We start from the raw sequence: 22,249 nt of genomic DNA, 5'->3' as shown, positions 1-22,249 counted from the left end.
TCTCACTGGACCCTATTCATCAACATTTATAGTCCTTACTTACTCACTTTACTGACTTCAACAATACTCTGGCTCTCCTTTATTTATCTGACATCTCTTAGTTTTCTCTTATTTTCCAGTTTTTTGTCCATTCCATTTCTCCTCTATTATCTTTTTTTTCTGTCTCGTTCCTCTGCTCCCGTTTCTCACGAGGCTCTTTCTCATTGTTTTAAATTTCTTTTGCATTATTTCTTTAATTATTTTTAATGTCAGTACGTATTGTATCTTGGAACGTTAAAGGTCTTCATTCTCCTGTTAAGAGGCAAAAAATTATTTCTCATTTAGCTAAGTTGAATGTAGATATTGCCTTTTTGCAAGAAACTCATTTGTCAGATATTGAAGCCGCTAAGCTCAAGAGGGGTTGGGTAGGTGATGTTTTCTCTGCTCCTGGGGATGGTAAAAGAAATGGTGTGGCTGTCTTAGTTCGCAAATCTCTTTCTTACTCGCTCTTGACTTCCGAATCAGATCCTGAGGGTAGATGGTTGTATGTCAAACTTTCCTTGAAGGGTATTCCCATTTCCCTTTTCAACATATATGCACCTACAGGTGGTGACCCCGTCTTTTGGCGCATAATGGCTTCCCGCATTTCGACTTATGTTGATGATAATTTTATTATGGCTGGAGATTGCAATTTACCCCTCGATCCCTTTGTAGATAGACATTCCAAAGCATCCTATATCCCTAATAAGTCTCATAAATTATTTGTGCAAGCAATATCCCAGCACAAACTCATTGATGCTTGGCGTTTATGCAATCCCACTACCAAGGAGTTTACCTTTTACTCCCCATCCCATCAATCACAGTCCCGCATTGATTACATTTTTATTTCCCATCATATCTCTCAGTCCCTCACTCACGCTGATATCGGCCCCATCTTGTTCTCGGATCACGCCCCTGTACTCATTAACATTGATGTATTACCCAAGTCTACCGGGCCAAAAAGGTGGCGCTTTAATAATACCCTTCTTCTAGATCCCAAATTCACCACCTCCTTTGCCGACTTTACTACAGAATTTTTTCTTATCAATGATACGCCCAATGTAACCAAGCATACCATTTGGGACACTTATAAGGCTGCAGCTAGGGGTTTCATCATTGATCATGTGGCTAGGAAACATAAAGCCGCTCGTAAACGTACAAGTGATCTTCTCCTCACGATTAAAAAATTGGAGCACTCTTTTTATACCTCCCATTCACAGGAAAGTTTGACTACTCTTATTGAAGCTAAGATGCAATTTAACAAACAGTCTACTGAAGATGCTTCGTTGTATTTGCTGAAATCTAGCTCAAAGTTTTATGGGGGTAAGAATAAAGCGGGAAAGGTCTTAGCCAATTACTTAAAAGTCAGGCAACACAAATTGAACATTGAATCTGTTTATGATGTTAACTCTGTTTTAAGACACACAGATGTTGATATTTTAGAGCAATTTTCCCGTTTTTACTCCACACTTTACTCATCTGAAACTTACCCTTCTGCCCAATCCCTTGCTATCTTTTTCTCCAACATTCAAGCTCCCCCTAATTTCCCTGTTGACCTATCCATTCTTGAAACGCCTATTTCTAGTACCGAATTACACAATGCACTTCATTCACTTAAGAAGGACAAAGCTCCAGGACCAGATGGATTTACAGTTGAATTTTATTTGCAATATTCTCATTTACTATTACCCAGACTACACTCCCTTATTGATTCTTTTATTCTTAATGGCACCTCCTCTGGCTCTTTTTCAGACGCACATGTATGTATTATACCCAAGGAAGGGAAAGACACTCAACACTGCAAGAACTATAGACCAATCTCCTTAGTTAACATCGATTACAAGATATATGCCAAATCCCTTGCCATAAGACTAGACCCCTTTCTTCCAGAATTGTTGGGTCCGGAACAATCTGGATTTGTTAAAGGCCGTTTCATCACAGACAATACTAGACTCTTGTTCAATGTCCTGTCCAAATCCTCACGATTTCATGATTCTTTAGCGGCAATTGCTTTGGACGCAGAGAAAGCGTTTGATAGAGTGGAGTGGACTTTCCTTTTTTCTGCCCTCAGATGGTTTGGGTTTGGCCCTAATTTTATTTCCTTCATTTCATTCTTATATTCCAGTCCCAGAGCAGCGGTCTGCGCCAATGGTCTGGTCTCTCCCTTCTTCAACTTGGGTAGAGGAGTTTGTCAGGGATGCCCCCTTTCTCCCTTCCTTTTTAATCTAGCCTTAAACTCCGCCAGAATCCTAATTTACATGGTTTCCAAATCTCTCAAACTAATATCAAATTTGCTGCTTATGCTGACGACATCCTACTCTTTATGCCCAATCCCGCCATTTCCATTCCTGCATTTTTAACTGAAGTCCGTGAATATTCCCAAATTTCTGGTTATAAGTTGAATAATGATAAATGTGAAATTTTACCCCTTACCAAATTTACCTTTAAACATGATTTTGCTTCGTCCAATTTCACTTGGAGCCCCTTGCATATTAAATATCTTGGCCTACACATCACATCCTCCCTTTCCGAAACTGTTTCGCTATGCCTTAACAAGTGTTCCCAGAAATTATCTGACCTTACTTCTAGATGGCATCCGCTCTACCTCTCCTGGTGGGGCCGCCTTGACACGATTAAAATGATGTTATCCCCAATCGTACTTTACACTATCTCTAATATTCCAATCCCTATTCCAACTAAATTTTTTAGGAAAATCAACACTATTCTCTCTTCTTTCCTCTGGTCTGGCAAAAAAGCGCGTATGTCCCTGCTCAGGCTACGATCTCCCAAATCAGAGGGTGGGGTTAATTTCCCGGATTTTCCCACGTACCATAAAGCATTTCTTCTGCGACAAGCCTCCCTCTGGTTGCAAGATCCTGCTGAATCGTCCCCCCTATGGCTTGTTATCGAGGGTCTCTCTTTATCCCCCTTCACTTTCGCTGAGCGCCTCTTATTCTCCCGTAAACCCCAGCTTACTTCTACTCCCATTCACAAATTCACTACCAAACTTCTCCTTTCCAATTCCCCGAAACCACCTTCCTCTGTAGCCGAGTTTCTTAACACCACCATTTGGTATAATAATAGCATCCTTATTAATCGCAAACCCTTTTATTGGAAATCTTGGAGACAAAAAGGTTTGATGTGGGTATCTAATCTCTTTTCTGATTCTGTTTTCTTACCCTTTTATGCTCTCCGTCAAACTTTTAATCTCCCTCAATCTTTTGCTCATAAATACCTCATGCTTAAAGATACAGTTATGTCCACCTATGCCCAGCTTTCCAGCTCCCCCACCCAATCCGATCCCTCCAATCCTACTCTACACCTCCATTCCTTACTGCGTACTCGCCCCACAGCCTCCTCAATCTACCAGTCATTTCATAAGACTTTCTCACCCAGATCGAAATCCATGGTAGAGGTACAGTGGGAGTCTGATCTTGGCATCTCCTGGTCCACTTCTTTATGGGACAAACTGCGGATTAAGATTCGTAAATCATCCAGGGCTGCCTCCCTTACACAAACCCTTTTTTTTATCTTCAACAGGCTTCTTTTTTCACCCCAGATGTTAAACAAGAGGTTTCCTTCAACCCCTGACCTATGTTGGTCTTGCTTGGCACCCAAGGCTACTCTCTTTCATATGCTTTTTTCTTGCACTGTTGTGCACAACTTTTGGGAGCAAGTTTGGGCTCAGATTAATACAATTTTTCATACTGCTTTTCCCTTTTCCTTTGTAAATATTTTTTTAGGGAGTCTCTCTCCCTGTTGGGCAGATCTTGATTTCAATGTGCAAATTGTTGACTTGCTGCTAGCTGTTGCATTCCAACAAATTACTGTTAATTGGAAAAACTTTTCTAACATTTCTTTCAGAGCATGGTGGTATAATGTTTGTCATAACCACAGGCTAGATACTGTCTTTGTTTATCCCCTTAGCATGGCTAAAAAACGACATGATCTTTGGCTTCCTGTGACTTTATACCTTGATATTTGTGCTAAGCGTTCATCTCATTTGCCTCCTTTTCAGCAAGAGGTTTCTAAACCTCCTTGATTGACCTTTTTGTTCCTTTGCATTTATTTATAATCCACTGTACTGCATATTATTATTAGCATTAATTTCTATTGTAAAGCCTCAATTATTTGTTCTCTCTTAATTTCATGCTTCTTTTCACAGACACGTCTTTTCTGCCTCTCATATTGTTGTTATGTTTTTAGGTTTTTTCTTATGTACTGACACCTTTATTCCTCAATAAAAATCTCTTTTGAACTTAAAGGAGTTTATGACAGAAAAAAGGTGTCAATGTACCAGTAATGATTGGTGTCTTTCAAAGCTTGCAGGGCTTTTATTGATAAACCAAAATGCAGTAAGTGAGCAAGAATTGCAAGCATACACAATTTTACTCAGACATTTATGTGATGGTCATCGCAATGTATTTAAAAAAAAAGAAATGGGGCGCCTTATAGAACATTTTAGATACAATTTGAAAAAAAGATTAGCAAAAATGCCACAGGTTTTACAAACAGTGACAAATAGCATTCATTAAATATTTCACAGAGGGCTTCTAACCCTCCCTCCAACTCATGTTTTCTCCTCTGCCACTGACCCTCTCACTCAACAGCTAACCTTCTTTCAATATGTATCCCTCTCACCCTCCATTTATGTACCCCTTGCATTCCTTTGACCTTCCTTCCCTTTCAATATCTTTCAATTTCTCCCATTTCTCATTTCCTATCACCCTCACTTCCTCTCTCTCTAAATCCTTCTTTCTCACGTCTCTCCTACAGCAACAGTATATTGATTCTTGTTTCTCCAGCTTATAAAAACGTTTTCCTCCCCATTACACCCACAAACTCATTCTTCTTCCTCCTCTCCGGTGGCCTCCGAGTAAGCAATGAGCATAGGAAACTACACTGCTGTGTGCTGCTTGACACCATTGAGAGAGAGAGAGAGAGAGAGAGAGAGACCGATCCCACTTCCTTGCTGAGGCCAGAAGCGCATGGTAATAATCTTACCGTAGCGATGGCATCCACGGCAGTCTTTTCAGCTTCTCAGACTCAAAGGGGTGTAACATAGGCCGCAGTGGTTCATTGGGCTCTCCAACCCTTTAAGGAGCCCTGTTGGACTTGGCCCTTTCTGCAGGGTTACACCCAACTGGCATATTTAATGTACTTGTTAATTCCTAGTAAAGGGGAATTCACTGAGCCCAGGGACAGTAAATTAAATGCTACTAACAGGCCTGCTGCACTTATTGTGCCACCCACTTAAGTAGCCTTTGAAACATGTCACAGGCCTGCTAGTGCAGCCTATAAGTGCAGTTCCAAACAGCCATTTCGACCTGGCAAAATACCTTCTAGGCCCAAACCTTCCTTTTTAATATATATAAGTCAACCCAAGATTAGGCCCTTAACACCCCGAAGGGCAGGGTGCCGTGTATTTAAAAAGTTGGACATGTACTTTAAAAATTTTCAAGTCCTGATAGTGAAAAGCTGCTAAATTCAATTTTTTTTCACTACTGTGCGGCCATAGGATAACATTGGGAGCAGATAGGGTTGTCTGGTTTGGTGACTAAAGAATTATAATTTATAACCTTCTTTAATGGTACATTTGGATTTTAAATCACAATTCTGAAAATGCTACTTTTGCAAGTAGGCATTTTCTTGTCCTAACCATTTGGTGTCTTCAATCTGTATTCAGGGCCAAGTGACTAGGTATAGCTGGCAGTTGATATTTATGCATTTCTCCCAGACAGCGAGACAAAGGGGTTGGCATCATGGGGAATATTTGATTTAATGAGGGGTAGGAGCTGTCACATACCACACTTGCACATCACAAAGCCTCTGCCTCAGAACATTCATAAAAGGGGTTGGCACTAGTAATTTGTGACCTCAGCAAATCTGGGTACAGGGCACGAACATTCAAACACCTCTGGGGTTGGAGACCTTCAAAACGTTCTCCTGTTTCAAAGGTAGCATCAGGTATACTTATTGGACCCTCAAACCCAACTCTTCAGTACACCTCTGAACCTGCGGAAGACTCAGTAGGACTGATGTACTGCTCTGCAAGAGGGACTGCTGCCCTGCTTCCCTGCTGCTGTGCTGCCCTGCTGCCTGAGTGATAAGTACTGGACCTCCAATTCAGACCCAGGACCACGAAAGTGACCCCAAGGGCTAGTTGACTGGCCTCCTGATTAGAACCTCAGGGACAGAAAAGTCTCCATCCATTTTGAACCCAGCAGCTGGACTCTGCCTGAAGGTGCTCTCTAAGCCCAGATGTGGTCTCTTGTCCAGAACAAATGCAGCGTGATGCATATCTTTGCAGCCCTGCTTCAGAACTGCCAGTGCACAATGAATCCCTGATGTGGGGCCTTCCATTGCAGCCCATAGCTTCTCAGAACTGCCAATGTGCAAGGCATCTGTGACCTAGGACTTCACATTGTAAGCCTTCATCGGCGGCATCATCGATGACGACGCAGGACCTCGTAGTGCAAGCCCCATCTACAACACCTGCAGAATGGCCTCTGCATGATGTATCTCTGAGGCAGGACTTCGCATCATCACCTGCAGCTCCTCGGAACTGCTGCTGGGTGGCACATCCTCAGCACGGGATCGTGCAACATAAGAATGCTTTGTTCAGCTGGCCTAACTCGGTCGTGGTTGGCCTGAACTTGTGCCTTTGTAATGGTGCTTTGTACTTCCAAGCACTGTTTTCACTTAAATCATTAACATTGCCTACCTCCTGCTCTACTGATTGGAGTTTTCTATCATTTTGGTCTCAAATAATTTACAACATTTTACAATACTGTTTTATAAATTAGTGTGGGATTTTTCTTGTGTTGTGTTTTCACTTTATTATTGTTTGTAATGCTGCATAAATACTTTACATATTGCCTCTAAGCTAAGCCTGATTGCTTCTGTGCCCAGCTATCAGAAAGTTGAGCACAGGTTAAATTGGGTTTTTGATAGGATCCTATGCTTAAAAACTTTGATAGAAAAGCAGATATTTTATGTGAGAAAATTCAGAGTGTTGCTGGTATTGTAGGGTGCTCTAAACAGGAGCTGATCTCCACCAAAACTTGGGAACTATATAGAGTTATCTGTTTCTTTTTTGCATAAAATATGTGTCGCTATATGCCTGAAAGGTATAGTTTTGACTTATACTTGGCAATTCCTTGTGTCTGGACAAAGCTAAACCTCTCTGAAGGGCTATAATGATAGCAAAACATCTGTCAGGGGCTGCTTTTATTCATTCCAGGTTGGCTTTAATGGTATTTTACTAATCCAAAGCTGTAATACTGTGCTTGGAGTGGTAAAATGCTTTTTTCATTTTACAGCTCATGTGGCATGCAATGTGCAAATCCTATGCTTTAAAACTTTGATAGAAAAGCAGACATTTAAGGTGAGTAAATTCAGAGTATCGCTGATGTTGTTAGGTAATCTATATAGAAGCTGCTCTTGGTACCTCTACACCCCCTCATACACCCATAAAGCCATGCAGGTACCAACACACAGCCACTCACATATTATATTTTAAAAGTAGCATGACTCATTAGTAGTACACCTAGTATGATAATTAAACTTCAGTGTGTCTCAGGCCACACCCCTTTTTACACCACTCGGCAAAAGAAGCTTCTGGTACACTGCTGGTGGGGCAATGAGGTCCTCTTGTGTCCTGAGGACCTCAGGACACAAGTTGACTTCATCCTCTGAGCAGCAGTGTGCCAGAAGCTTGAAGAGTGCTGCAGGGAGGGGGCGGTCCTCCTGTGCAAGGCCAGTTTTTTTTGTGTTGTTTTTCAGAAGCCCCCCTTCTTTTCCCTTTTTTGTGGCCCTGGGGACCCCATCCCCCAGGGCCTGGCCCCTATTTAGCAAAAACCCAAAAAAACGGGAAGGGGGCTGCGTGGCACCCCCTCCAGAGGCCAATTTCAGCCCCGGGGACCCTTTCCCCCATGGCATGGCCATATATTTCTTTTAAACTATTTTTAAGGAGGGTCTGTGTGCCCTCCCTCCTGAGGCCTCTATTAGCCCCGGGGACCTCATCTTCTGGGGCTCTGCCTCCTTCTTTTTTTTAAATTTTGTTTTTTTAATTGAGGGAGGGGGGCCACGTGGCCCCCATCCTGGGCCACTTCTGGCCCCAGGGACCCCATCCCCCTGGGCCAGTCCTTTCCATTGGAGACCAAGGGGGGAGCCCCAATGACCCCATGGTTCCACAGGCTCCCCGCCTGCTGTGGGAGCCAGCATTGCCTTTCCACAAGGGTAGCTGCTGACATGCAGCTCCCCTTGTGGAAAAGCAACCCTGGTTTGCTTCATTGTAGTGAGAGCAGGTTTCCCTGCTCTCGCTTCAATGAAGCAAAGCAGTGTTTGCAATGAGAGGGCGGGAGCCGAACGGCTCCCGCCTTGTCATTGCAAACAGCAGTGTCCCAGGGGGTGGGCACCCCGGGACCCTGAAGGAGCCAGCCCTGGGGGGTGGAGGTCCCCAGGGCCATCTAGGGCTCCAGGAGGGGGCAGCGCGGCCCCCCTCCCTTTTTCAAAATAGCCCCGGGGAGGTGGTGGTCCCCAGGGCTGGGGGTCCGATACGGACCCCCAAATTTAAATAAGCATGTGCCCCGGGGAGGTGGTGTTTCCCGGGGCGTGTGGGGGGTACTTGCCCTCCACACTTCTATTTAGCATACCCCCCGCATCCAATTAACAATGCCCCGGTGTGGTGGCGGTCCCCGGGGCAGTGTGGGGGGGGTTGGAACCCTCCCACGCATTCATTTAGCAAAAAGCCCTGGGGAGGCAGATGTCCCCAGGGCTGCAGGGGCCCTCACGGTCCCCTGCTATTATTTTTTAACAATGCCCCCGGGACCTAGCCAACCCAGGGGCCTTATTAAATGAGGCGTGGGAGCCAGGGCTTCATTTTCTTTAATAATTTCGGCCGGATTCGCAACCCCAACACAAATTCCACCAAAATTATTTTAAAATAATACTTTTTTGGGCCCTAGGGGTCCTTGTGGGACCCCTAGGGGTCCTTGTGGGACCCCTGAGCAGGCCTAGGGGGTCAGGGTGTTTATACCCTGCTTCTTTTTCTTGTTTGTTATATATGTTTTACTGTTTTCTTGTGACTCAGTTATACCGAGTCACAAGGTGACTGCCAATACTTCCTGGTTTGGAGTGTTGGCAGCCAATCAGAATTAAGATCGTGCTCAATAGGGTTCGCGAACCCTCCTCGGTGCTCCGATATCGATATTTTTCTTTTTTTTAATTTCTCAGGAACTACTGAACGGATTTACACCATTTAAAAAAAAGGCGCTTTCTGACCCAAGTGCTACCTTTTTGCCAAATCTGGTGTAATTCCATTCAGCTGTTTGGCCTGTAGCCTGTTCCAATTTTTCCTATGGAAATGAACATTGGGAAAATGCGTTTTGGGACCCCCCTTTTTTCTCGGCCCCGCTTGACGAATCACCCCAAAACTTTCAAGACAGGAGCTGACCTCAGCGGGCCATTAGTTTTGAAAATTTCGCAAAGTTTCGTCAAACGACGCCAAAGATGCTGGCAAAAGAAAAAATGCTTTTTCAATAGAAACAAGATCCTAACTATACCTACCTACTGTGCTAATCCTATGCTAAGAGACTTTGATAAAAAAGCAGACATTTGAGGTGAGCAAATCTAGAGTGCCGCTGGTGTTGAGAGTGCTCTAACAGGAGCTGCTTTCCACCTAAACTTGTGAACTACCCAGAGTTCTCCGCTTCTTTTTTGCATAAGTTATGCGTCACTCTATGCCTGAAAGGGTATTGTTTTGACTTATACTGGGTGCTTCCTTGTGTCTGGACAAAGCTATACCTCTCTGAAGAGCTCTAATTAGAGCGAAACACTTTGTCAGGGGTTGCTTTTACTCATTTCAGGTTTGCTTGATTGGTATTTTACCAATTCAAGGCTGTAATATTGTGCCTGGAGTTGTAAAGGGCTTTTGTCATTTTACAGCTCGGCATGGACAGCACTGTGCTAGTCCTATGGTTAAAGGCTTTTCTGTAGAAATGGCAAAATACTTTGTCCTTTTCTATCTCGGCGTGGATGGCACTGTGCTAATCCTATGCTTAAAGACTTTGATAGAAAAGCGGACATTTGAGGTGAGCAAATCTAGAGTGTCGCTGGTGAGCTGCTTTCCACCTAAATTTGAGAAGTACCCAAAGTTCTTTGCTTCCCTTTTACGTATTGTATGTGTTACTCCATGCCTGAAAGGATATTGTTTTTATATATACATATATATATATATATATATATATATATATATATATATATATATATATATATATATATATATATATATATATATATATATATATATATATTCACTTAAAAAACCATAGGTTTCACACATGTTATAGTTAGCTGGGCATTTCACTCGTAAAAAACCATTGAAATTCCCCCGTTATAGTTAGTTCAGATAACTATAACTCGCGCACCCGCAATCCACTGCTCATGACGTCACATATTACATCACTCATGACATGGTCAGTGGCATCACTCATGACATCACTGATGACATCATCCTTGTGATAGAGTGGCGATCGCGCGAGTTATAGTTATCTGAACTAACTATAACGGGGGAATTTCAATGGTTTTTTACGAGTGAAATGTCCAGCTAACTATAACATGTGTGAAACCTATGTTTTATTAAGTGAATTTGCAAGGTTTTTTAAATGCTAATTCCTAACTATAACGTGTATGAAACCTATGGTTTTTTCAGTGAATTTGTACGTTTTTTTAAATGCTAAGTTATGTATGTATAATTATATTTTTTATATATTTTTTTTACAATAAACTACGTATTAAACATGGTGCGCGCACTCCGTGATTTAAAAAAATAAATAAATTAAATGTTTTTTTCTGCCTTCGGGGTCCTTCAGGGACCCCCTGACAAAGGCTAGGCGGTCAGGAACTCTCTACCCTGCCCCCTTTTCACGTTCGCCACCTTCCTTTTTCACTCTCGCACTCAAAACAAACAAAATGGCGGCCGACACTTCCTGATTTCGACCGATTCGAATGTTGACTGACATTTAACCACCAATCAGAATTACGCTCGCGCACGTTAGGGTGCGCGCACCGTGCGCGGCTATAGATATATATGTACTTTTAACTGCAATTTTCTCAGGAACTACTGAACAGATTGACTCCATATATGCAAAAGGCACATCCCTGACCTGAGGACTACTTCTTTGCCAAATTTCAAGTAATTCTGTTCAGCCGTTCGGGCTGTACCTTCGACTAAAGGTCCCTATGGGAAAATGCATGGGGAAAACGCGTTTTGGGACCCCCTTTTTTCTCGGCCCCCGATTGACGAATCCCCCTGAGACTTTCAGGGTAGGAGCTGAGTGGAGCGTCCCATTATTTTTGAAAATTTCGTGAAGATTCGTCAACCGGCGCCAAAGTTATTCAAAATAGAATTTTCAGATTTCCTATGGAAACACGGTCCTAACTATAACTATCTATTGGCGACCGCCAGTAGATAATATATATATATACATATATACACATATATATGTATATATATATATATATAGTGTAATAAACACTTGGACCTCGATACTTGGCTGGTTGCCTGTTTTTACAGAGAGCTTACGATATATTTCTTTTCTGGATTTGGATATTGTCTTCACCGGCGCGCTCCGCCGGCGTGTACGCCACCTTTCTTGGGTCCCAGCATATCCGGAAGGAGCAACTGACTTTTATGGATATATATATATATATATATATATATATATATTTATATATATATATAAATAATAATAACAATACGTTTTTATAGCACATTCTGCTGCATTTCTGCTGCAGTATAAAGATCATGATTTAGTCACTTAATGACACACAAGAAGAACAAACACAAGCAAATGCTCATGTTAGGAGGTTAGTGAGGAAGAACTTACCTGGGGGTATCTGTAGAGACCCAGCACCCGTGCGATGGGGATGGACCCCTTGGAGCCTCCATCCCCAACTATTCCTGCCAGGGGCACAGCACTATTGCAACAATAGTTCACAATGTGCCTCTCCCGGCCTGTCAACATCCATAGGGTGCCCTGAAGGGCATGCCGGGGATCTGCACAAGAGTCGTAGATCTGATACCCTACGGTGATGTTGGGCAGGAGGTTGGGGTTCCTGTTTATCTCCTCAATAGCAAACATCATGGCCTGGAGCCACTGATAATTCTGGAAGACAAATCTATAGATTGCATTTTAAAACAGGTTATTTTAACATGAAAGAGCTTGATTTTACATTTGTACAACTGCATATTTCAAATTAATGGTGTAGTCTCTATTGTAGTTATAACTTTCTTCTGTTTCCAAACCTTTTTTCAAACACATTTCATTGCCCAAGACATTCATTATAGAAGAGTAAGCAAACATTGGTGTAAAGAGACAGTAAACAGAACAACTATGAAAGTGGTAAATCCTATTATGTGATTTCCTACTAAACAGGAACTATATATTTTTTCAACAAATGGTGAATTAAGTCACGTGCATCCATCAAAAATCTCAACCAGAATCTTTATAACTTGCATCACATTGTTTTTAAAATGTTCATACTTCATCACCCCATGAACACTGGTTCACAAGAAACAATTTTCTGTAGTGTCGTCCTTACCACCATGAGACTGTACATGGCACAGGTCAAACACAAACCTTTAATCTCATGATGAATCGGAGCAATATATAATATATTGGAATGTTGTGACCTTCACTGAAGACAATGGAGTGGCTCAGGTCCAATAATTATTAGTGTGGACCTTCTCCTCCCACATTCAACTGTTTGCCTTTATGTTTCTCCCTGTTTAATTCAGACCACTCTATACCCAGTGAAACGAAGTTATAAAGGCATTATACAGCTTTCACCTCAGGCTATATTGGGCATTCATTTTTCTCTCCCTTGTTATCGGCTTTCCGTTATAAGAGTTATAATACTGTATTATGTGATTTAACAATTTGGTACATGGGTTATAATTCCAAGCAGTCAACACACAAGATAATAATTTGTAGTCATTGTGTACATTGCCTTTACAGCGATGGTCACCCATTAACTGAAGAGACCAGTTCCTAATGGGTACTCCCAGAATATTAAGTGTTTCACTGTAATCTACAGAAACATTGACTCACAAATATCAATCAATCAAAATCTATATTCAGTTTAGCAAAATAAACCATGAAGGTGCATCATAATCATAACATTTTATCTATTACAAAAAATACAATTTGAAAAATGATACAGATTAAAAAAAGCAATGTGCACTCAATTAATATCATAGATCAGTGACTCCTACATTTTTTAGAACCACACCCAGTTATTAGAATAACAAGCTTTCACAACCCACCTATTACTTTAATGGACATGAGTCGGATCACTTTTTGAATGTAACTAAAGAGTTGTGTGGTAGTCTTGTTAATTGCAGACAGCACATTTTCCATTGAAATGGCCACTACATTTGCACAGACACACTGTTGTGGACCTCTTCCATTCTAATTCACACTCTGATTTTGCATCTGCTATCAGTAAGGAAGTGTGTCCGTCGGTACCTCTTGAAACTGTATCTTCTGCTTGTACTCTCGCCTCAGTCCCCGACCGTGTAGTGATTAATCTTCCTCCAGCTGCTTGTCCTTACATGGCCATACTTACCGATGCCCCACCCCTATCGAGGGGTCAGAGTGAATCCGTGGAGAAACTGTTTAATAAATCCCTGAATTGGTTGGTGAGACATAAATGTTTCCCTTATGTTCAAACTAATGATATCCTACTGGTTAGAAGATGCGCTTGGATTGGGTCACGCACACCAGAAACCACTGGAGACTGTGTTATCGTAAATTTTCGATTAGTTTTATTAGCATGTAAAGTATTGTTTGGATCCAGTCTGCAGTTAGCCCCTAGGAGCAATATTACCCTGGTACCATGGGCTTCTTTTCGAAACCGGCAAGCCACTTTGGGCTACATGTAGGTAAAATCAAATTTGCGATTCCTTAATAGCGAATTTTACCGATTCGCTATTAAGGACTCGCAAAACTGAATGTAGGTAGGAATCACTAAAATATTAGCGGTGCCTTAATATTCCTTAATAACGAATCGCAAATTGAGATTAGCTAATAAGGAATACCTACCCATTCATTCCTATGGGCTAGGAGGCCCATAGGAATGAATGGGAAGATATTCACTATTTGCCAATCACTATTAAAGATTGGCAAATAGCGGGCGCTATTTCAAGGGTGCCAGGGTGTCAAAAGGACACCCTGTTGCACCCCTGAAATGTGCATGTGTGCACATGTGGTGCACATAAATGCCCTAAGGGCATGAATGTGTGCCACATGGCACTTTAAAAAAAGCAGAAAAGTGTTTTTTTAAAGGAAATTGCTAATTATCACCAACTTGAAGTTGGTGGTAATTAGCGATTCCTTATGGCTAAAGTGCACTTTCTTTTGTGCTACTTACATTGCATTTAAGGAATCGCAATTTCTGATTCCTTAAATGCAAGAGCAAAATAAGGAATCGCAATTTTGCGATTCCTTATTTTGCTAGTAGGTTTAAACTCACCTACATTGCTTGCAGCCAAATAGCGATCGCAAACGCTGAAATTCTGCTAATTTCAGCGTTATCGTTCGCTATTTGGACAACTACATCTGGCCCTTAGTAAATAATCCAGAGCACCATGATAATGGAACCCGTAATCTCTGCAACAACCAGACTCAAGGTTGCCTTACCACTTCATTAGTACTCCTTGCCCTTGCTCAAATCCCAGGCCTTTTGGAAATGACCCACCAGGGTATTGCAGCAGACCTGCTACCCTTTTCCCTATATCAGCGTCCAAAAGAGTTGACTTCCTTTCTTCAATTGAGTAACTTACTAGTGTAGACAATTGAAATGTTTTCTTAGACCCAGTACTTATAGTGGCTTCTGTTTCCTTAACTGGAACCCAGGATAATTTACTTACATGAATTTGAATGTTGTGGGGTAAGAGAAAAGGCTAATAACCCTGTTCGGTGTTCATCCATTACTAAATATGATATTGTAGCCATGCAGGAGACGTGGCCCACCTCTCCAGGTAAAATAGATGGTCTTGCCTGTTATACGAAACAAGCGATTGCTTCCTCTCGGAGAAGAGTGGTGAGTGGTCTTACAGTCTGGATCTGTTCAGATCTATGTGTGGATGTTAAACCTATCAATACTGAATCTGGACAATGCAACCATTGTCTATGCTGTGTGGAGATTGTAATGCTAAACTGGGTGAACATATTTTAAGTGTTGGGTCTTCCATCAGTGATGCTCAAGTAGCAACCCAAGTCAACATAGTCGAAGCATTACTTGAGAGTGGATTCCAACAGCCCACTTATAGAGGCCATGGTCAATCCTCTATTATTAATTATATATTTCTGTCTCTAAGCTTTTGCCCTTTATGCAGGGTTGTTGAAACGGTATTGGGTGATTATAATGCACTTTCCATTGTGGGATTCCCTCCCCTAAATAGGTCCCACCCTACACCAGTAATTTTACCAGTTAACTACTCTTGCGACAGCCATGGGCTGGTTTGGAGACTCAGTAATCCCTGTGTTGCCTTAGCAGCTCTCCTTAACTTGCAACAAGGCTCTACTGAGCCAATTTTTTTTTAATCTTAGATTTGAACTAACTCATTGGGAGTGATCTCTGCTTTTTCTTTTCAGATATAACACAGTATGTCATCTTGTGTGCTTTACTGGCTCTTTTTTTAATTTGGGGAGTTCTGTAATACTCTGCTCATGTGATAATCTCTCTGAACAATCCTTGTTACATTGTATGTTTGTGTGCCTATTACAAACACGCTTGCAGGCACTTTCTCAAGCATCCAGTTAAAAAATCTAGGTTATTGCAGGTGCAATGGAGCATTGCAGCACTTGCAATTGCTAAAAACCTCAATCATCTGTTTTAGAATGTGCTCTTTTTTAAAAGCTGCTATCAGAGCCAGGAGAAAAAATGGAGGGCTGATTTATTACTCAAGGTTATGATGAATAATTTTATCATGTTTGGTACGGCTGATTTGTGTTATTCTTTTTTATCTGCTCAATGTTTTCATTGTGGTTTTTAGTGTTTTTAACTTGCACACCTTAATCATTTACATGAGTACGCCATGTATTTATCTCTGTTTGCCAATATCTATTGACAAACTATCTTGCTGCACCACCGATATTTTGATATCTGAACTGTGGTCTTTTTTTCTTAATCATGCTGATTTAGTCTGTTGCGCAATGTTGTTTTTTCTCTGTGTCTTTTATGGACTGCTTGGCCAAATAAATACTTATTGATTGAGTGCAAGTATATTGTTGCTTTTGGGTTTCTAAATAGCCTAATCCAATATAAAGCCGCCTTTATTTCAGCCAGTTCTGAAGTAGGTGTGATGCCAAGTTCCATAGAGTTTGCCAGCAGTGAAGTATCTGGCCCCATTCATAACATGGACCATAAGAAATTATTTTCAGCAATTTGTAGTGTATGTAAATTACCAGTTGCATGATCTTACCACGCCTTCATTCACCACGCACATTTTTACATCAAAGATTTAACAACGCATACTACTACCACGCATTTGCAATAATTCATATATGAAACACCTTCCCCCCGGAATCTATCACCACGCATACTTTAACCATGCTATTACTGAAAAATCCTGTCACAGTCTAACACTTTCACCTACTGATAAAAAATTATACTTAAATTGTTTAACATATAACATTTGTCGTTTACAGGTTTGGTACTGTTTTAAAAGACCCCCCCAAAACCCCCTTTTTAATTAGCCTAAAAAATATATAAAGCGTGTCACATAGAGAAACCTACTGCTCAAATGTGTGGTAAAGTTTTGCATTGTAAAGACTTGCGTGGCAACAGTCTTAACAATGTAAAAAATGTGTGGTAAATGCTATACGAAGTAAAAACTTCGGAGTAAAGGTTGTTTCCCAAATTTCCACAACCCCAGAGCTCAGCCTCATAGAGTGCTGCAGCTACTGCTTTCTGTTTCTAATTTTTAGATCTCGCCTTGCGAACGCAGCGCATGCGCTACATTGCCTTGGCGAGCCTATTGTTGTCGGTTTGGTGCGCGAAGGGAGACAAATCATGTGCGCGCACGGACAGGCGATGGTTTTTTTAGGATGGGGGATATCTAACCAACTTTGAGGATGTCTGGGATGATTCCTTGTGAAAGAGAAGTGTTTATAATCCTGGTCCATAGGGGTAATAGCAGTGGAATGAAGGTTTTTAAATGGGTTGTTGGGAGAGGGTCTGTGAAGTGATTGGAAGGGTTCAGTGCTGTGATCATTTTTAAAATAATTTCTTCATTGTAGAAGCTGAAGTCGGTCCAGGAGGCATTGTTCTTGAGTGCGAGCTTTGGAGGGGATGTTAACGAAATGCTAGGTGTGGTCGGTGCACCACTCCTTTGTGGGTCAGTATGTGATAATAGATCATTAAGTAGGACTGTCTTTAAGTTTTCAGTCTTAGTTGAGAAAAAGGATGCAAGATCCTCACAATTGGGCAGTTGCTTGTGAGACCCTCCGTCTATCAAATATTTGCAGAAATTCATTTTTGAATTCATCCAAATCATACAAAATAGGATCATTTCTGGTCACCAAAGGCATAGACCAAGTTGCTGCGTCTCCACTTAAATATGATAGAATAAATTCCACACGAGATTGCGCATCGGGGAATACAGCCGGGCGACACATAAAATGCACGGTACATTGTGTCAAAAACACTTGAGCCTTCTGAAGATCTCCATTAAAACGCTCAGGTGGTGCCAGAGGAATAACAGGGGAGAGTGAATGAATCACTTGTGTTGTAATCTTAGGTTGAGAAACAGATGCATCACTAAGATTCCCTTCAGAAGTGGCCGCATATTTAAAATTAGGACTGGATGTTAAACTACTCACTTTTAAGGTTGTTTCTTTTTTAAGCTCCCTTTTCTCTTCCCTGACTGTGATTAATTCCCTTTGTATTCCTTCTAAGATTTCTCCAAGTTTCTTTAAATCCAAACCATCCGCCATTCTGCTCAGGTGCTAATTTAATGTGATCATCTTCACTCTGTTAGATACCCAATGCTCTTCACAGCACAGGAACAGAATGTGGCAAGTTCCCTATGCCTCTCTCGGGTTTCTCTGTATCATGCAATTATTAGCATGTATGCTTACAAATGGGGGAAATGGGATGGGACAGAGAAGAGACAGTCGCACCGTGTCTGATTCTTCCTTCAGCTTCAGACGTTTCTTCTTCTCGCCTTCTTCTAACTAGCACGGGAATGTATCTTTACTGTAAGGAAATAACATACATTAACTTTTCTATAAACTCTAGTACTAACCACTATGTGTCTACTCTTTTGCTCACCTACCCCGTCTTGGTGTGACCTTTGTCTCTCTTCTATTGGATGTTCTTGCTGTTCTAGCTTAATGTGCTGTAACTACAATTATTTTTAATTATTAACTTTTTTCCTATATTTTCACTTTACCCTAATTATATTTCTTTTTCTTTTATAGTATCCTCACCTATTCTCTGCTACAGCTTGAAGTTATACTGGGGGTCTGGAGTTTGGTAATTATTTTCTTATTTATAAATAACCTTGCTTCACCTTATCTTGCTATTCTTTGTATCCTTCTAACTATGTACATTGAAAGGAAAAAATAAATGCTCCTTCTAAATAAAATAATTTCTTGCTGTATAGTTGCATTAACGAGTAGGCTTCCTTTCGTCACCACTTTCGCAACCGTAACTTATTCTGACTTGTGCTGACTCATTTCGAAGAGCTGCGTAATTTAAACTAACTCGCCCTCCTTTTCTTCGCACGGGACTTGTGCTGACTCTGAATCTCCTCCGAGAGCGGCGTATACTAATGGCGCATGCTCTCTAATATTTTCCTCAAGCGCATAAAATTTTACTTGTCTCCTCCCTCATGCGCATGCCCACAATTACAAAAACTCAGAACAGTCTTACTGGTTTCTCTCAATTCTCCCACGAACTGGTACTCCTTCCAACGGCAAAATTTTGTAGCACGACGAAGTTCTTTTTCCCTGACTAACTTCGCGACGCTTCTCACTCACCGACCTTCCGCATGAACAAAATCAGGTGAAGTGCGCCACAGCACAGGCGCTGCACCTGGATCATTGTGATTTCTCTTGAGCGCTAGAGCGCTAACCTGTTGCCTCAGCGCGTGACTCTTGGCGGCCATTTTAGGGATGATGCTGCTCAGCACTACTGTGTTTATCTTTAATCCTTTTCTGTAATATAGTTTGATAGTCTTGACAGTACCCTCACTCAAAGTACTCTCTCTCTGCTTGGGTTTGTTCGGAAACCTTCTATGAAACTCTCGGAGCATGAACTTCTGAAGACAATTCCCACGATCTTTCCTCAGGTCCATATCCCTTCCAAACCAATAAATAGTTCAATCGTCCTTTCTGTACCCTTGCATCCAAAATCTGCTGTATCTCAAACTCTTCTCCCTTCTCAGTTTGTATTGATTTTGGGGGCTTGCTTATTCGTAAATTTTTTGACACCTTCTTTAACAAGGAGACATGAAAAACTGGATGAACTCGTAACGCCTTTGGTAACTTCAACTGAAAATCTAGGGGACTTAATTTTTTCTCAATTAGGTAGGGCCCTAATAAACTCGGCTGTGACTTACTAATTCCTTTTAATCTAAGATTTTTTGTGTTCAACCAAACCTTATCCCCTACATGTAACTCTGGCTCTTTTCTTCGTTTCTTATCTGCAAAATGTTTGTAACTATCCTTCGCCTTGTTTAAATTTTCTGTGGCTAATCTGTGTACTCGTGCCATGTGTTCTACAAGGTCTGTAACTGCAGGTACACCCACCTCTTAAAAACTTAATGACTGGTGAGGATGCCTTCCGGTGTTTAAATAAAAGGGGGAATAACCAGTGGAAGCGTGTTTCGCATTATTATGCGCAAACTCCGCCGCCCACAGGTAATCAGACCAATCTCCCTCTTGATCTAACAGACACAATCTAAGGTACTGTTCTAATTCTTGATTAGTTCGCTCTGTTTAACCATCAGACTCGGGATAATAACTTGTTGTGTACCTAGTCTCTATATTCAATTTTTTAGTAAAGGCCTTCCAAAAATGTGACAAGAATTGGGAACCCCTATCTGATATTAGGATCTTGGGAATTCCATGTGCTCGAACTATACTTTGACTAAAAATACATGCCAGAGTTTTAGCTGTTAGAACCCCTTTTAAAGGTACAAAATGGGCCATCTTAGTAAAAGCATCTACACATACCAAGATGGTATCATATCCTTGGCTCGAAGGTAAATCGACTATTAGATCTAACGTGACAGAATGCCAAGGGTAGGGTGGGGTAGGTAAAGGTTTCAGTAACCCTTTAGGAGCTAGTCTCTCTGGCTTTTCCCTTTGCGCAGATCTCACATGTGGTTACGTATTGATGCACATCTTGCAAAACTGCTCCTATCACCTTTTCTGTCGGTATGATCATCTGACTCTTGACCTCTTCCAAAATTCCATCTGTACCCAATCTGGACAAGGCATCCGCCTTACCATTTTGTGAACCTGGTCGATAAGTTATTACGAAGTCATAGTCTGCGAAGTACAAAGACCAACGTAATTGTCTAGGGGTTAATGTTCTGGCTGACTTCAAGAATTTTACATTTCTATGATCTGTATAGACGGTGACCACATGTCTTGCACACATCAAATATTGTCTCCATTCTTTAAATGCATCCTTGATGGCTAATAACCCCTTTTCAGTTATTGTATAGTTGGCCTCTGCCGCTGTTAACTTCCTAGAACTAAATGGCACTGGGTGCAGTTGCCCTGTAGTCTTATGTCTTTGAGACAACACACCTCCCAATGCTAGATTGGAAGCGTCTGTTTCCACACAAAAAAGGTTCCGATGGATCTGGATGAAGTAATATGGGCGCAGTAGTGAAATCCTTTTTTAGCTGAGTGAATGCCTCTTCAGCTTCCTTTGACCATTCAAATCGAACTCCTTTCTTAAGTAATCTAGTTAAGGGAATCAACTTCTTAGAGAAATTTTGAATACATCTCCTATAGAAGTTAGCAAGCCCTATGAAGCTTTGAATTTCTTTCACAGACCGAGGAGACTCCCAATCAACCACTGCCTTGATTTTATTCTCATCCATGGTTATTCCATTGGGTGAAAGCACAAACCCCAAGAATTCCACGGTAGTGACATGAAACGCACATTTCTCTAATTTAACAAACAGATTGTTTTCTCGCAATTTCTGCAACACCTTCTTAACATGTTTTTCATGTTCTTCTACTGAGTCGGAATAAATTAAGATGTCATCAATATATACTATTGCGTTTCGATCTATGAATTCCTTCAACACATCGTTGATAAAATGTTGAAAGGCGGCTGGGGCATTACATAACCCATATGGCATTACTTGATATTCGAAAAGCCCATGCTTGGTCCTAAAGGCTGTTTTCCATTCAACTCATTCTCGAATTCGGACAAGATGATATGCCCCTCTCAAATCCAATTTGGTGTAGACCGTTGCTTCTTTCACCTGGTCTAACAGCACTGATATTAAGGGCAAAGGATATCGATTTTTAATGGTTATTCAGTTGATTGCCCTATAATCTATGCAAGCCCTCAATTCTCCACTCTTCTTCGGAATAAAAAAGAGTGGTGAAGATACAGGGGATTGAGTCTAATTAATCCATTTTCTAGATACTTTTGTATGTATTCCATCAAATGTTCATCTTCCCGCTCGGTCAGGGCATAACTTCTACTGCATGGAAGATTGGATCCTGGTTCCAAATCTATTTTACAATCATATTCGCTATGAGGAGGAAGCCATTCAGCCTCCGCCTCATTAAAGACGTCTTAGAATTCAAGATACTGCTCTGGAAATTTTGTAGTATCTATCACACAAATGGTAGTCTCCTTTTCACTTAAATGATACGCTGGTGTTTTTACTTGGACCTTCTTACATCCTCCTCGACAATTCTCCTTACAATACTTTGAGTCGAGTGTTATTGATCGAGCTGCCCAATCGATGGTAGGATTGGGTTCTGTGAGCCATGGTAATCCTAACATCAATTGTAATTGTGGAGCATCAATTAAGTTGAATTGCAATGTTTCAAGGTGTCCATCATCTGATTCCAATTCCACCGGCTCAGTATGACTCACTATGGGTCCTGATGAGAGATTGGTCCCATCAGCCGCTCGAACAGCTTCACTTTTTTCTTTCTTGATAGCCCACAGCCCGATCTGA

The 22,249-nt window shown here is 41.4% G+C and overlaps 1 protein-coding gene across 1 annotated transcript in view; it reads right to left on the bottom strand.

The window, feature by feature from the left end:
* The window catches only part of LOC146782725 (extracellular calcium-sensing receptor-like), a 95,041-nt gene extending 75,654 nt beyond the window's left edge, over positions 1-19,387 (bottom strand). The window contains exons 1-2 of the mRNA XM_085637209.1: positions 19,071-19,387; positions 11,910-12,201 (exon numbers count right to left, since the gene is read on the bottom strand). Of these exons, the coding sequence (XP_085493335.1) occupies positions 11,910-12,201; positions 19,071-19,387 (609 nt within the window). The remainder of the gene's footprint in view (positions 1-11,909; positions 12,202-19,070) is intronic.
* Positions 19,388-22,249: the final 2,862 nt, after the last annotated feature.

The sequence above is a fragment of the Triturus cristatus genome, chromosome 12 (assembly GCF_964204655.1).
Source record: "Triturus cristatus chromosome 12, aTriCri1.1, whole genome shotgun sequence".
Lineage (NCBI taxonomy): Eukaryota > Metazoa > Chordata > Amphibia > Caudata > Salamandridae > Triturus > Triturus cristatus.
Note: the sequence above shows the minus strand (reverse complement) of the source record. Positions and strands in the feature narration are given on the sequence as shown.